The following is a 13395-nucleotide window of genomic DNA, read 5'->3' as shown; positions in this document are numbered from 1 at the left end:
CTAGGCTACGCCTATATTCACAAATATCCAGGATTAGTTTTAGAGCACTTCTTTTTTTCTTCCTATGAGATTGGGGCTGCCCAAGCTAATCTTAGGTATTTATAAATATAAGCCTAATCCAACCTATAATCCTATAATCTTGCTGGTTGTACTGGTCCAACCTACGAGTACTATAGGATTTTGAGCCAAATTATCCAAACAAACTCTTAGTGTTAACGCCTAAATCCTTCCATGATGAGAGAAACATCTTACTTATTTCTCTAGCTATTTTCCTAACCTTACATATGCATGCTAGAAGAACCAATAAGTAGTACTGCAGGAAATGGTCCAATGATATTCATCTTTTTCGCATTTCCTTATAAAATGGAAAGTTTGTGTGAAAATTGATCGATTGAATCTATTTAACTAGAAACCAGAGCATGGTCATGCATGTATGTTTTTAGCATACATGACATGCTAGATCATCGTCAAATTAATTACCAGGCCATTCAGAAGAGTATTTTGCTGTGCCGAGCAAGCATTGTGATATTTGCAAGGTGTTCAATTCGATGAGGACTAAAAAGAAACATGAGTTGGCTAATGTTCGTTTCTCCACTTTTCTCTTGCTTCCTTATAAAAGAAGCCTGTTTTTCTTTGTTAAACAAACAAACCAAGATATTAACTAAAAAGCATGCCTACAAAGGTTGCAAAATGTGAAACTATAGAGGAGGCAAATGGTTAAAGAAAATGGATGGCTATGATTTGTGATGCACGTGCCAAGATACGGATAGATGTGACTCTACCCGAGTTTTTAATGCTTATGTGAATTGAAACAAAATTCATTCCCTTTTTTTTGCCCCTATATCATTTCTCTCTCTTAAAAACACTCAAGTGGTTGAGCCATAGTGTTCAATTTTACAAAAAAGACCAATTCAAATATCCAAATAACAAAAAATTCTGAAATATTGAAAAAGACCAAGATTTATCCGTATTTTTTCTTTGGATGAATGATTTTCCATATTGTTCTCTATAAATAGAATTTTTAATTTTAAATATTCATGAATTTTGTAACTTATTCATAATTAATTCGTTGCTCATTGAAACAACGTGCATGAGTGATTCTCTCGCTGAGGTCGGCATTTCATTTACCGATTTATTAAAAGGTGAACTCCGCAATCTTCGCTGTTATTACTGAACAAATAATAAAGAATTCGGCAAACAGTCGAGCACCTGGAATTTTTTTTTTTAAAAGAATAAGTCCAGTATAAATTTCGGTTGAGAGGCGAAGGAAAGGCCCAGATTTCAGCAGCTATGGCGGTCCGGTGCTTCTCCTCTCCTCTCTCCCCTCCTTCCAACCCGGTAAGCCATCCGCCCCCCCGCCCCCCACCTTCTTCTCTCTTTCCTCTCTTCCCCTTGTCGGCGATCGAAGCGAATGAAAGCCGAATCTTTTCATCTTTGTTTACAGATGAACCCCAGAATCCTCATCTCCAAATCCGTTAGCCTGGTCTCAACTAATACCCACCGTCCATTTGTTACATCGGAAAGGAATCGCCGAATTTATTCGCTGAAGAAAGCTAAAGTATCAGCTGAAGGGGATCTTCTCACGAGAGAAGTCGATACCGCTACCAACAAAGCCGATGGTTTGATTTTTTTTTTAAATTTAATGAATCATTCTTTACTATTTTTCGGCATGGAGAGAATTGAAAGTGGTAATTTTAGTCATACATGTGATATGTAATTTTAGTTACAATTAGACGTGGGTGAGTGAACTATGGAATCTCTTTAGTTTAATGGCATCTATTTGTTTGGAAAAGAATACATATATGTTTGGAGAAAACACGAGATATACTTGCGAAGATGGGGACCGGCATGGCACATATTCTTTGCATTAACACGATCCCTTACCTGAATAAGAGGATGTGATCCATGGGACTTTGGCTCGAAAATTTTTGCTGGTAATTGTTGATATGGAAAAAAAGTGGATTGTATATACGTGTGGTGTAATACTATGCTATACTCTGCAGAAATATGGCCGGGTCAATGGCTATTTTTTTTTATAATTTGATGAGATATTGATTGTTTCAAAAAAAATATTCGAGCTTTAACACGTTGTAGCTCCAACTTAACAAAATGTTAGCAAGAAAACTTAGCTGTTGCAGACGAAGATAATGAGACAGTTCTCGAGATGTTCATATAAAACTCGGTGATGCTAAATCTTAAGTTTCCCCATTCTAGTTAGTTTTCTGAAATAAGTTTTTTGATGTTTGCTGCAGATAAAGATTATGGGGTTGTTAGCATTCACCATGTTGGATTGCTGTGCGAAAACCTTGAAAAGTCGCTCGCATTTTATAAAGACCTTTTGGGTATGTCAGATGTCATGCTGAATCGATTAAATTTACTGTTGCCTATTAAAACTTTGCGACAATGTCCTTGTGAAATCAGGTCTTGAGATAAATGAAGCAAGGCCACATGAAAAACTACCATATCGAGGGGCTTGGTTATGGGTGGGTCCTGAGATGATTCATTTGATGGAGCTTCCAAATCCTGATCCCCTGACAGGACGCCCTGAACATGGTGGTCGAGACCGTCATGCTTGTATTGCAATCAGAGATGTGTCCAAGCTTAAGGCAATCTTTGATCAAGCTGGTAGGTTTTCAATGACAAGTTCCTTTTCTTCCAGCATGTGTTGAATGCAAATCTTTCTTTTTCATTGCAAAAACTGTAATTTCTAGGATTAAATCATTTCAACATGGATTGCAAAAAATTGTTGCAGAACTTTTATGAGGTATGCCTAACATTTTGAGGTTGTGCAAGGTGCAATCAAACCGTTACAAGATACTTTTTGCATTCATACACATTTGCTGACCAGATAAGGTCTTCTCTTAATTTTATTGAGTTATTCATGGGTATGAATGTTATTTTGCTTTTCCCTTTCTGGTTCAAGATTGATGCCAGTCTCATTTGCTTAGCAACTAATCTTATTTTTCACTATTGTTAATTGTTCCAGCTTGCATATATCAATTTAAATGAATTATATATGTAAACTACGAACTCATGATAGCTTGTGAACAGTTTGATGGATATAGACTTTGAGATGAAGACATACAAAGATTTCGCCAGGATATCACGTCTTATATTGCTTTAAGTCAAGTCAAGGATATCTCTTGAAACAGTAGGAAAAACCTTTATGAAGTTAAAGCTTTCAATGATCAATCAAATTGTTTGACTATATTGGTAGAATAAACATGTGAAATAGGGAATCCTTTGGCCTATACAAATCATTTATTCATTTTCAGTCAAATTAGAAGCTTTATTAAAATCAACTTTGTCAATTGGAGAGTTTGTGTCACTAATTTCACTGATTGTTGAATATAGGACTCTTATACCTTAAGCATTATGTGACTATTCCTGTTGAGCATTCGGCCTTGTTAAAGCTTTTAGCTTTCCCAACCATCATGGTTTCTCTCATATAACTTCCCAGGTATTCTAAGAAATAAGAACTTGGAACCAAACAGCAGTGCAAGACCCTTCTATTTGAAACTTTAGTGTTCTTTCCATAAATAGACGGAGCACTTATCTTGTATGTAGCTTTGAAGCTGCAGTGTATCCATTAACTCAATTAATATTCCTTCAAGTAAGTTGCTTTTCCTTTTGACAGTACAGGCTTCCATAAAAGTAAGCTTGGTTCAGAGTTCAGACAGGTTGAAACTCAACATCTGCGGATCCATCGAATATCTCTACATGACCATGCATGGACATAAGAATCCTGCTTTCCTCCATATGAACCGGGTCATTCACACACTTTATTTACTTGAACATAAACGCCTCCATGAGCAAGAGAAAATTCTTTCTCATTGATCTAGAAACCCGTTTAACCTTATGTCTACATTTTGGGAGAAGCAATAACTAATGCTGCATGAAACAGATTAGAAATGATTTGTTTATTTTCCATATAAAGGTACTTCATATGAAAGTGTAGCTTGGGTTTACTGTTGCCAAAAGAAGATGCTTGGTTTTAGTATATTTCATTGATGCACACATAAGTCTCTAACAAGCATCACATGCTGGATCTTAATCAGGACATTCTGCCCCCTTTCTTTAACTATGTAAAGTCTTTGTAGACTTTATATATGACCAGAGAATATGCTTTTTGTGTTAAATCATTGTCATGAAAACCAAAAGCAGTCTTGAGTGATTTTTGCTTTTCAGTTCTATTTACTATCCTGTTTCTTCTGATGCATGGCCATTATGATCACTCGTTCATGTTCAGTCTTAGAAGACTTTAATGTCTTGCCCTTACTCAAACTGCTGTTTACTAATTTCCAGTTGGTTCTTTATAATATTTATGTCTATGCATTATTTCTTTGTTGCTGATGATACATGACCACCACAAATTACGAGTGCTGCTCTTTGTTAGTTCAGTCCTTGAGAAAACTTCCATAACTCAAACTCGCTGATTGCAGGAATTAGCTATACCCTCAGCCGTTCTGGGAGGCCGGCAATCTTTACACGAGACCCAGATGGTAACGCGCTGGAATTCACACAAGTTGACTGAACACGTCATCTCCGGAAGATCTATATTCGAGCAGCATGGGACATTTAATTCATCTAATGTTCCTCCACTCCCCAGCCCCCTAAAAGTGTGTTGTGTATAGATCTTCATAACGATCATCATGTTTAAAGAGATTGAACAATGCTGTTCATATCTGCTATGATGTTCCAATTAGTTTGAGGTTATATAATATTAATGAAGCAGATGCTTTGTGTTTATATCAGATATAAAATGTCGATCCATAACAGATTGTTGCCAAGAGAAGGCAAAAGACATTGTGCGATCCAACAATGTTACAGTCTTGGTCAGGCCTCTAAGTTAATTGACTTACTTCGAGAATATCAGTATGCTCTGCTGGTTCCTTTTGCCAAATAAAAGCTTTAAAAATGCTGTGTGGAAGAGCAGAAAAAAAAAGCAAGCAGAGATTATGTCGGCATATTGGAGTAGCAAGTTCTTTAGAACAAGAAATTTGAACTGGTTGCTTGGTTGATGCATACTAATAGCATCTAGGGTAAAATTTTAAGAATTAAGGGAAAAAATACATACCAAACCGGAAGATGCATACAGATTTGAGTATAAAATTTAGGGAAAAAATATTCATGTTGTAGGTGTCAACTAGCTCGGTTGATAATAGCAAATGACCTGGGTCTGAATTCAGCCAACACCTATGTTAGGGTTAGCAAACTCCCGTTCAAATTGTGTCTGCACCTAGGTTTGAATTCTGCCTGCAGGTTGGGTTGGTGTACTCACTCCCCTGGATGGAGATGTTGTTTAACCACTTGCTCTCATGCATGCCATTTGCTTCCCTCTTTTAATGATTACCATGATATAGATCCAAAGCGTGAACAATTCCAAAGTATAACTGAAAATATTATACCCAAGAGATTTAGGAAGGATCCGTCGTAGTTAGATATTTACTACATAAATTATTGGCCTCATTGTGCATGGACGCAAAATTGGAAGACAAAATTTGAAAACAATAAAAAAGTAATGCACAGAATATTGCTCAATATTTGTTACCAAGAGCAAAATGGTTGTCATGAATGCTGGATGCACCATAAAAATATTGTTCATAATGTGTGGTTGGTGGCATCCATCAAGGTATTAAAATACTCAAGGGATCAGCAAGTACCCATCTAGGTATTATTTGTTTTACAAGATCCGCAAGTACATCTCCATCAATAACGGTAACAAAATAAAGAGAAATTAAGAGCCTGGAATTAGACCTCCAAAAGCCACAATTATTACTTCAATTGCCTAAGTAACTGTAGATGTTACAAATTAATAGACCCAGGATGAAAGTAAAGGCAACATGACTCAATCGAATCCTACATCACAGGAATAAAAGATTTTGGAACTCTCAGTCAGATTCAGGTCTCTCTCTCAAATCTTAAATATACTAGTTATTAACACACACACACACACACACACACCCAAAAAAAAGAGTGTCTCCCCAAATTTAGAGAAATTTTCACATAGTTTTCTGCTTTGAGATGGTACACTTAGCTCTGTGCTCACAATGGCGTTGTCTGTTGTCAAAAATGATGACTCTGACTATGAAATCAGGAAGCCGTGTTAATGCCATCTTGCAAGCCATCAACTTGTACTTTTTCCTAACAATCCTGGAGCAGCCCACTGTTTCATCGTCTGGAACATGGGATTCCTAATGTTGACCGATCCAAGTTTCAGACTATATAAAAAGATGATGTACCATCATTTTAAACACCAGAGAGGACCACCTATTAGACCTAGTCCTACCAGAAACAATTACTCTTGGTCCAAGCCCTTGAACCATTTCAGCAATTTTTTAGCCAGTCCAAACACTTGGCTGATCCAATTAACAGTTAAATAACACCCTCTTCCATAAGACTTGAATAACAAGTTTAGCCTTCAGCAGAAATATTATGTTTTCTACCCCTAGTTTTCAAAGATAGAAGCATCCGTAGGTTAGTATCCACAATATCAACCCACATCTCTGTGGAAACCACTCCTCGCCCGTGGATTGCAAGCCAGTCAGCAGGTATGCCGTTCCCTCAGGACACGAGATTTTCTGGTCCAAAATCATCTAAGCAAAGAAGAGATATTCAGCAGAATAATCTATAGCTCAACAGAACAGCAAATTATACCTGAAAGCATCCAACATAGCTTCTCTTGTTTCCATACATACTTGTAAGCACGTACTGCTTGTTATAGAGCAATTAAAGGTGATTTAAAGTAGGTTGGCATCCCAAAAACTGAAAATGATCAAAAAACAAAAAAAGATGAAACCAAATAGATAAAATATGTTTTGATATCCATAGTACTGCAACTTTTATCCATACAACATGCAGGACAGATTACATGTCGATCAGAACATGAAAGCCTGTCATTTCCAAACGTGGTCCAGTTTTATACAACCTCAAGGTAAATGTGCTTATTGTTCTAGACATGCCAGTTAACTACATGAGACTGTTACTTCAAGGAACCTGTTCACCTGAAATGTGAATTAAGCAGGCATTCTTGAAGTACCTAGTGTGATTCTAATATGTGAGAATACTGATAAGAATGTCTTCATGTAATAGCTATGTATGTCTAAACGATACCAGATGCTGGTTCAGATAATCTACCAAGAGTTGGGAGTCATTGCTTAATCAAACACATACCAATCATCAAATTTCTAGTCCATTCACTGTCAAGCATGGTGTTGGAGAAGCCGGTACAAATTCACTTGTTTCACAGGTAAGCAACTAAGCAAGCTAGGTGATGAAAAATACAGAAAAGCAGTGACGTGGAATCTCAAAGGTAGATAAGGCAAATCTTGTAGCATCTAAATTGTCAATAAAGAAGAATAAGGCTGAATTAGTAAGCAGCATAGTAGAAAAGATGCAATTTGTGGGGCACTATGCATTTGATCAGACTGCCCAAGGATAAATCTCTCAGAGAGGGAAAATGTTTTAAGCAATTCCTGATTAAAATTCAGAAAAGAGCATGGCTAGAGGTGATTGAAGTTATCAAATGAGAATTTATTGAGAAGTTCATTTCAAAAGGAAGGTCTAGAAGAAGAAATGGAAGGCCCCCCACTTCACTAGTGCACCAGATGACAGATAACATGCCTTACAGCTGCCAACTTCCTGATAAAGCCTCTTCAGCATTGGGAACTTTCCATGTGCATGAAGATGATGAAGAATGGACCACACAACATGAAGTTGTGTGGGCGCTGGTCTAATGTTGTAATTTAGCTATGGATAGACTGCATATGGCTACATATCAATACATCATGCTGACCAACATTTTACAGGCTTTCTTAAGGCCAACATTGTTTTTTAAAGAAACCTCAACAGACAAAGGACACAACCTGGGATTCTTGTTTCTCACTAGGACAACAATAAAAGATGTATCGTAATTAAATGCAATAAAAACCATAGATTAGGCTTTCTGATGGAAGTCATTTAGAGAAACCCAAAGCAGAGAATCAAACAAAGGCCAGTACCTCATATTTTTCCTGTTACAGCAAGCAAACTTATCCAATTTTAAAGAGCTTTGCAGCAAGGGTTTCCTAGGTACATTATAAGGGCAATTTGCTTCTCACTAATCTTAGTCTATGTTTACACAGGGCATAAAGAAAAACAATTAAAGGTAAGAATAATTACCACTGATCAGAAGTATGATTCAGAGTCATGTGTGGTTCAGTAGTCAAGCATATTCCAGTCAAGTCCTTCTAATGTTGCTCTAGCTTGCTTGCATCCTGTTATAGGTTTGTTTCCGCTTCTCTCAAACTTGATCATCTTCCAAAGCCATGTCATCTTGCAAAAATCTACAAGTTTTATAATGTTGGTACAACCAAAAATGACAACTACGTCGCAAGAACAGAAGAATAATGACAAAGTCGCATTCTAGTAGAATCAGGAAATGAACTTTTACTAGTTTGCCATCAATCCATATTTATTGTCACCCCCAGCATCCTCTACAATAAGACACAGATATTTGAGTGGAAAGCTTCTTGAACCTTTCACGCTTTCCTGATATTTTGCATGAACATAACTGAAGGGCAAAAAAGTAATCTGAATTTGAATGCCTTTTCAAATTCTAACTTATCTACAGTAAACTTAGGGAAAAGATGCATCTCTTAATTTTAACAACGCAACTTATACTGAACAAGACTGAGTAGAAGATAACGTCGGATGAGACAATATACTTCAGTGTGTATTATTTCAATCTCATTTCAAAGAAAGTATAACTTGGATTTTTCTTTTTTCCAAGTCAGAAGAATTCTTGTATTTTGATTATGTGCACACATCTGTGTGTTTGTATGTATATACACGTGTACAACATATGAAACTTATATATGTTATGTGTAAACATGATAGAACTTAGAAGAATCAGATGCAATAGCAGAAGGTTTTTATGACATACAACTTGCAGTCTGGAGTCAATACTTCTGCTCATGCATCTTTCACGATCATTCTGACCCTGCAGTTGTAAGTTCACATCTGCTTTATTTATATGCTATGCTCTAATCTCTGAAACAATGCACCCTCCTTACAAGGAAAGTTTCTCAATTTTGCCCATTTGGCTATCAGCATCTTCATCGTTGTCTGTCCGGCACATAAATTGGAAAATATGAGAATCTGAACTTCAAAGATTTAGGTGAAATCTCTACAACTCAAATATATGATGATATGTTGGAGGAAAGAGAATGCAAAAGCAGGATAGGTTACGCATGCTCCTCGGCATTTTAATTACCAACCGTAGGATGGGATGTGAATGTTGGAACACAATAGCTTTACAACAAAGTCATATTGAATCTTGTCTACATAAAAGAAAAACATAAGTAACATAACAAAAACAACCTTCCCTGTTATATAGCCATCTGCTTCCCCAAGTCCCATAATTTTCTCTTAAATTGCAATTGCTGTCAAATGGCAGAATTCTTCTTGAAGTACTTCTCTGCTAATATCATGCAGATTCCAAAGAATTACTATATCATATGTTGGTCAAAATACAGCAGGAGTGACAGATGCTCAAAGCATCACAGTCCAGGACAATCAGACCAATACGTTGTAATATCATTTATCCAAACAGTGCTCTCCATTCCATTCTGTCAACCCTATCACATTAATATGAGCTTCTTCTTAATTAAACATTGCATATAGTCCACACTTCTTCAATCACCAAACTCCATTTGATCATGATTGGTCATAAAACAAACATTAGCCAGCCCGTGTCTCTTTTTAGTCCTCATCCCATCGAATCACTATTCTTACTCACCACAGCAATAACACTTCCAATCTGCCCACGAAGAAACTGCCTACAACCTCATTCAAAACTATAACCATCTAGCTGAGTCTCAGCCTGCATACCAATGATCAACATGGCATATTAACGTCCATCATCAACAGCCCATGAGATCCTCTTTATTCAACATGGTGCCTAAGGCCATTTGTAGAAGATGAACAACCTAGGTTTCCTATACGATACAACCTTGTATGCCTTCCACCTCCATCATTTTTTTTTAGTTACAAATAAAAATTAAAAATCTCCTTATCTGCATTCTTCTGATTTTCCCTTGTTTATTCACTTCAAATTACCATATTTATCCCATTGAGGGATCTTCTCACAATTAGCCAGCTTTATTCTCCTCCACCTTCCCAATGGTCAAATAATCAAGAGATAGAACATGGATCTTCCACAGCATATCATGAGAACAGCAAGAGAACTGCTATTTATAGTGCACTTGACAAACTTCATTTTGAGCAGTAATGTGATTCTGTATGCATATGTCACTAATCCATTTCAGTTAGCATCTTGGGTAAAGTTTGTTTCATAGGTTTAAGAGCCTTGATTAGACCTATTCTCCAAACCGAGTTTTCAGTTTGTTCTGACCTTCAACCTCCCCTCCCCTCCCCCCCCCCCCCCACAAAAAAAAAAAAAACCCAACACGCATTTGTTCATGGAATCAGTATCTTTGTGCATGTTTCCATCCTAAATTCTAAATTTGCATTTTTCCGCTTCGAAGCAGCAAAAACATTGTGAAAGTATGAGAAATTCAGGTAATTTCTATGCCTTCAAGTTCTGCTCATGAATCAATTTTGCATATAGGGAAACCTCTCTATTTTGAACATGCTGGAAATTTACTCCTTCCTGCCTCTAGTATTCGCCTTAAAATGTCCTTATTTTTTCTTGATGTAGGACAAACTTCCAAGAATCACCAACACCATGAGAATTAACTTAATTGCACTTCTTTGCATTCCATATGCCTCATGCAACCGAATGAAGTAAACCAAGGGATCTGTCCTCATTAGAAATTTATATTATTTCATAATGTGTCATTAAGCAAACCAAAGTAGTAGAGTATTCTCGGAGCATCATCAGTTATTATGACCACCAAAATCTAATGGTAATGCCCGATCAGGAACGAGGAGAAAAGCAAAGCCAGAGAACAGCAATGATTCAAGTATGAGACCAAGGTATGCTGCAAAATAATTCCACGAAGTTTAATTTCCTTCAACTTCAATTACTTTCATCATCCATCGTCAAGCACTATAAAAGATTAACACCATAGTACAATCTAGCGCCTTTGGATGACCTCAAATTCTCCAGCACAAACAAAAACACAATGCCAAGGCACATTCTTTTTGCATAACTGACCAATATTTCATCTGCAAAACTAAAGCCCTATCTATCAGCGGGGTAATCAAATCTCTCTGCACAGAGCCCCTTGTTCCTATCCCATGTTTTGACAACAATCAATCGAAAGAATTCCAATTTCCATATCATAGCGAAAACTACAAGAAAGTCGTGCCGGCAAGGCCATGGTGCAGCAAATTATGAGCAATGGTATCCCTAGCCTGCATAGCACTCACCGATCGGAGGCCGTGCTCGGGCAGCATCTCGTCGTCCACCAGCTCATAGCTGAGCTCCGGGTCGAACTCCTCCTTCCTCATCTCGCATATGTTATGAAGAACGCAGCAAGCCCCGAGCACCACCGGCAAATCTTGGAGCTTTACCTCGGTCCTCTTCTGCAAGCAGGCCCACCGCCCCTTGAGCCTCGCGAAGGCCTCCTTCGCCACCCTCTGGACCTCCCCAATCTTCTCATTGAAGGCGTGCTGTGTCCAAGTTAGGTTCTTTTGGGTGTAGGGCACCAGCACCCAGTCCGTGAGAGGGTATCCGGTCCCGCCGACGATCCACTGGTTCTGTAGAAGGCCGCCGATTGCTCGCTGGTGGAGTGCCGATTTCTCGAGCACCTCATCGTCCTGCATCGACCCGGGCCAGCCGATGCAGACATCGGTGAAGACGCCGTCGGGATCCACCACCCCCTGGACGGTGATGGAGTACGAGGTCTTCTGGTTGCGCTCGGTGTGGCGGCGGTTGAAGTAGGCGGCGACGCTGACCTTGGGGGCGATGATGGGGATATGGGTTGTGTACATGGACCCGACGACGTTGGGGATCCCGGAGAGGGCCTCGAAGCGGTGGGCGGCGGCGGCGGGGGGGTCGGGCCACTGGAGGAGTTTGGGCATGAGGACGGTCTTGATAGCGGAGCAGACCTCGAGGACGAGCTTGTGGCAGGTCGAGATTCCGAGGCCGAAGCGCTTGGAGACGGCGCGGAGGGGGTCTCCGGTGGCGAGCCGGGATATGCACACGGCGATGCGCTGCCGGACCGGGATCGCCGCCCGGAGCGTCGTGTCCTCCTTGGCCACCGCGGCGCCGAGCTCCTCGCAGAGGAACTCGAAGGTAGCGCGTCCCATCCGGAACGCCCGCCGGAACTCGGCCTCCGGGAAGTCCGGGTGGTTGCACCGGTCCCACCAATCCCGGGAGCGGTCCTTCACCCAGAGCCTCCGGTGGTGGTGCGGCGACGGGCCTCCGCCGCCCACAGCGGAGGAGGAGGTGGCGTTGTGTGAATTAAGGGTGTCTGAGTCGGAATCGCCACTCTCCCGGGATGAGCTGGATCTTTTCCTTCCATGAATCAGACTCGCCTCCGCTTCGGCCTGTTCACCGCCCCGCTTCCGCTTTCCATTCGGCATCTCTATCTCCGAGGGCGGAGAAGGGGAGGGGAGACTGAGGATAGCGTCCTGGAAGAAGGAATAGTAGTAGGAATAGTCGTCTTCCAATGAAGGAAGGAAAGGAGTGGGAGGGACGTTCATATATAAATCCACGGTGTCCGTCTCTATAACAATCTCTTTGTTGGTCGAGGTAACGGGGAGTAAGTACTTCGTGCTCTGGTTAGCGAGAGGGAGCTGATAGTTGAGACGGTGGATGAGATAAGAGGAAGGGGGTTATATATATGTTACGGGGGGGGCAGCGAATAAGCGTGGGACGCGGTATTGTGGAGTGCTTCGGAGAAGCAGGGCTGACCGAGTGACCGGATTCTAGTATACTGAACCGCGGCTAACGCGGGCGGGAGGAATGGGAATATGGGACGTAAAGCGGGTGGGATTACTTAAAGGCTGGGATTGGGGGAGTTGGGAATTGGGATAAGACAAAAGGTGTGGGGTCCAGTGATGACGTGATACAAGGAAACGGTGGGGCGGGAGAGAGCGGGAGCGCGGGGCACCACGGTGTGCGCGTTTGTTTGGGGGCGATTCGTGAAACGCGTGTGCAGGGCGGAAGGGTGGACGGCGGGTCTCGGCTCGGCTCCGAAAAGGTAAAAAAAAGTCAAAATGATGAGAAGCGCTCCAGTGGAGCCGTAGGGTGGCCCCGCAGAAAAAACATGTGCACCGAAAAACTAATAAATTAATAAAAAATATAATTTTTATTAAACCACACATGTATAAAAAAACAAACAGAACTGCCGATTGGTGGCTTTCAATACGGCCCAGTGATTTCATTTAGATGGACAGTGGATCCGTAAAAGGTTTTTTATGTAGTTTTTTATTTTTTTATTTTGT

General features: G+C 40.1%; 2 protein-coding genes and 1 long non-coding RNA gene across 4 annotated transcripts; 1 reads left to right on the top strand and 2 right to left on the bottom strand.

The window, feature by feature from the left end:
* The first annotated feature begins 1229 nt into the window (after nucleotides 1–1229).
* LOC103718655 (uncharacterized protein YwkD) lies at nucleotides 1230–4754 on the top strand. 2 transcript variants are annotated; one of them, XM_026809095.2, is made up of 6 exons: nucleotides 1230–1338; nucleotides 1445–1619; nucleotides 2253–2342; nucleotides 2422–2625; nucleotides 2712–2764; nucleotides 4443–4754. In XM_026809095.2, the coding sequence occupies exons 1-6, from the start codon at nucleotides 1291–1293 to the stop codon at nucleotides 4632–4634; spliced, it is 762 nt and encodes a 253-aa protein (XP_026664896.1). In that variant the 5' UTR covers nucleotides 1230–1290; the 3' UTR covers nucleotides 4635–4754. The 2 variants fall into 2 exon arrangements, with proteins under 2 accessions (XP_026664896.1, XP_008805796.1); XM_008807574.4 differs by lacking the exon at nucleotides 2712–2764.
* Nucleotides 4755–5737: 983 nt separating this feature from the next.
* LOC113463496 lies at nucleotides 5738–10407 on the bottom strand. The gene is made up of 2 exons (XR_003387819.2): nucleotides 8161–10407; nucleotides 5738–6765 (listed from the first exon to the last, which is right to left on the bottom strand). It is a non-coding gene; the product is annotated as an uncharacterized LOC113463496 (long non-coding RNA).
* Nucleotides 10408–10980: 573 nt separating this feature from the next.
* Nucleotides 10981–12791, bottom strand: LOC103718656 (protein ALP1-like). Its single transcript, XM_008807575.4, has one exon. It carries the CDS (start codon nucleotides 12649–12651, stop codon nucleotides 11296–11298), a length of 1356 nt encoding a protein of 451 aa, XP_008805797.2. The 5' UTR covers nucleotides 12652–12791; the 3' UTR covers nucleotides 10981–11295.
* Nucleotides 12792–13395: the final 604 nt, after the last annotated feature.

Source organism: Phoenix dactylifera, chromosome 8, assembly GCF_009389715.1.
Source record: "Phoenix dactylifera cultivar Barhee BC4 chromosome 8, palm_55x_up_171113_PBpolish2nd_filt_p, whole genome shotgun sequence".
NCBI classification, from domain to species: Eukaryota; Viridiplantae; Streptophyta; class Magnoliopsida; order Arecales; family Arecaceae; genus Phoenix; species Phoenix dactylifera.
This window is presented reverse-complemented; position numbering and strand designations above follow the sequence as displayed.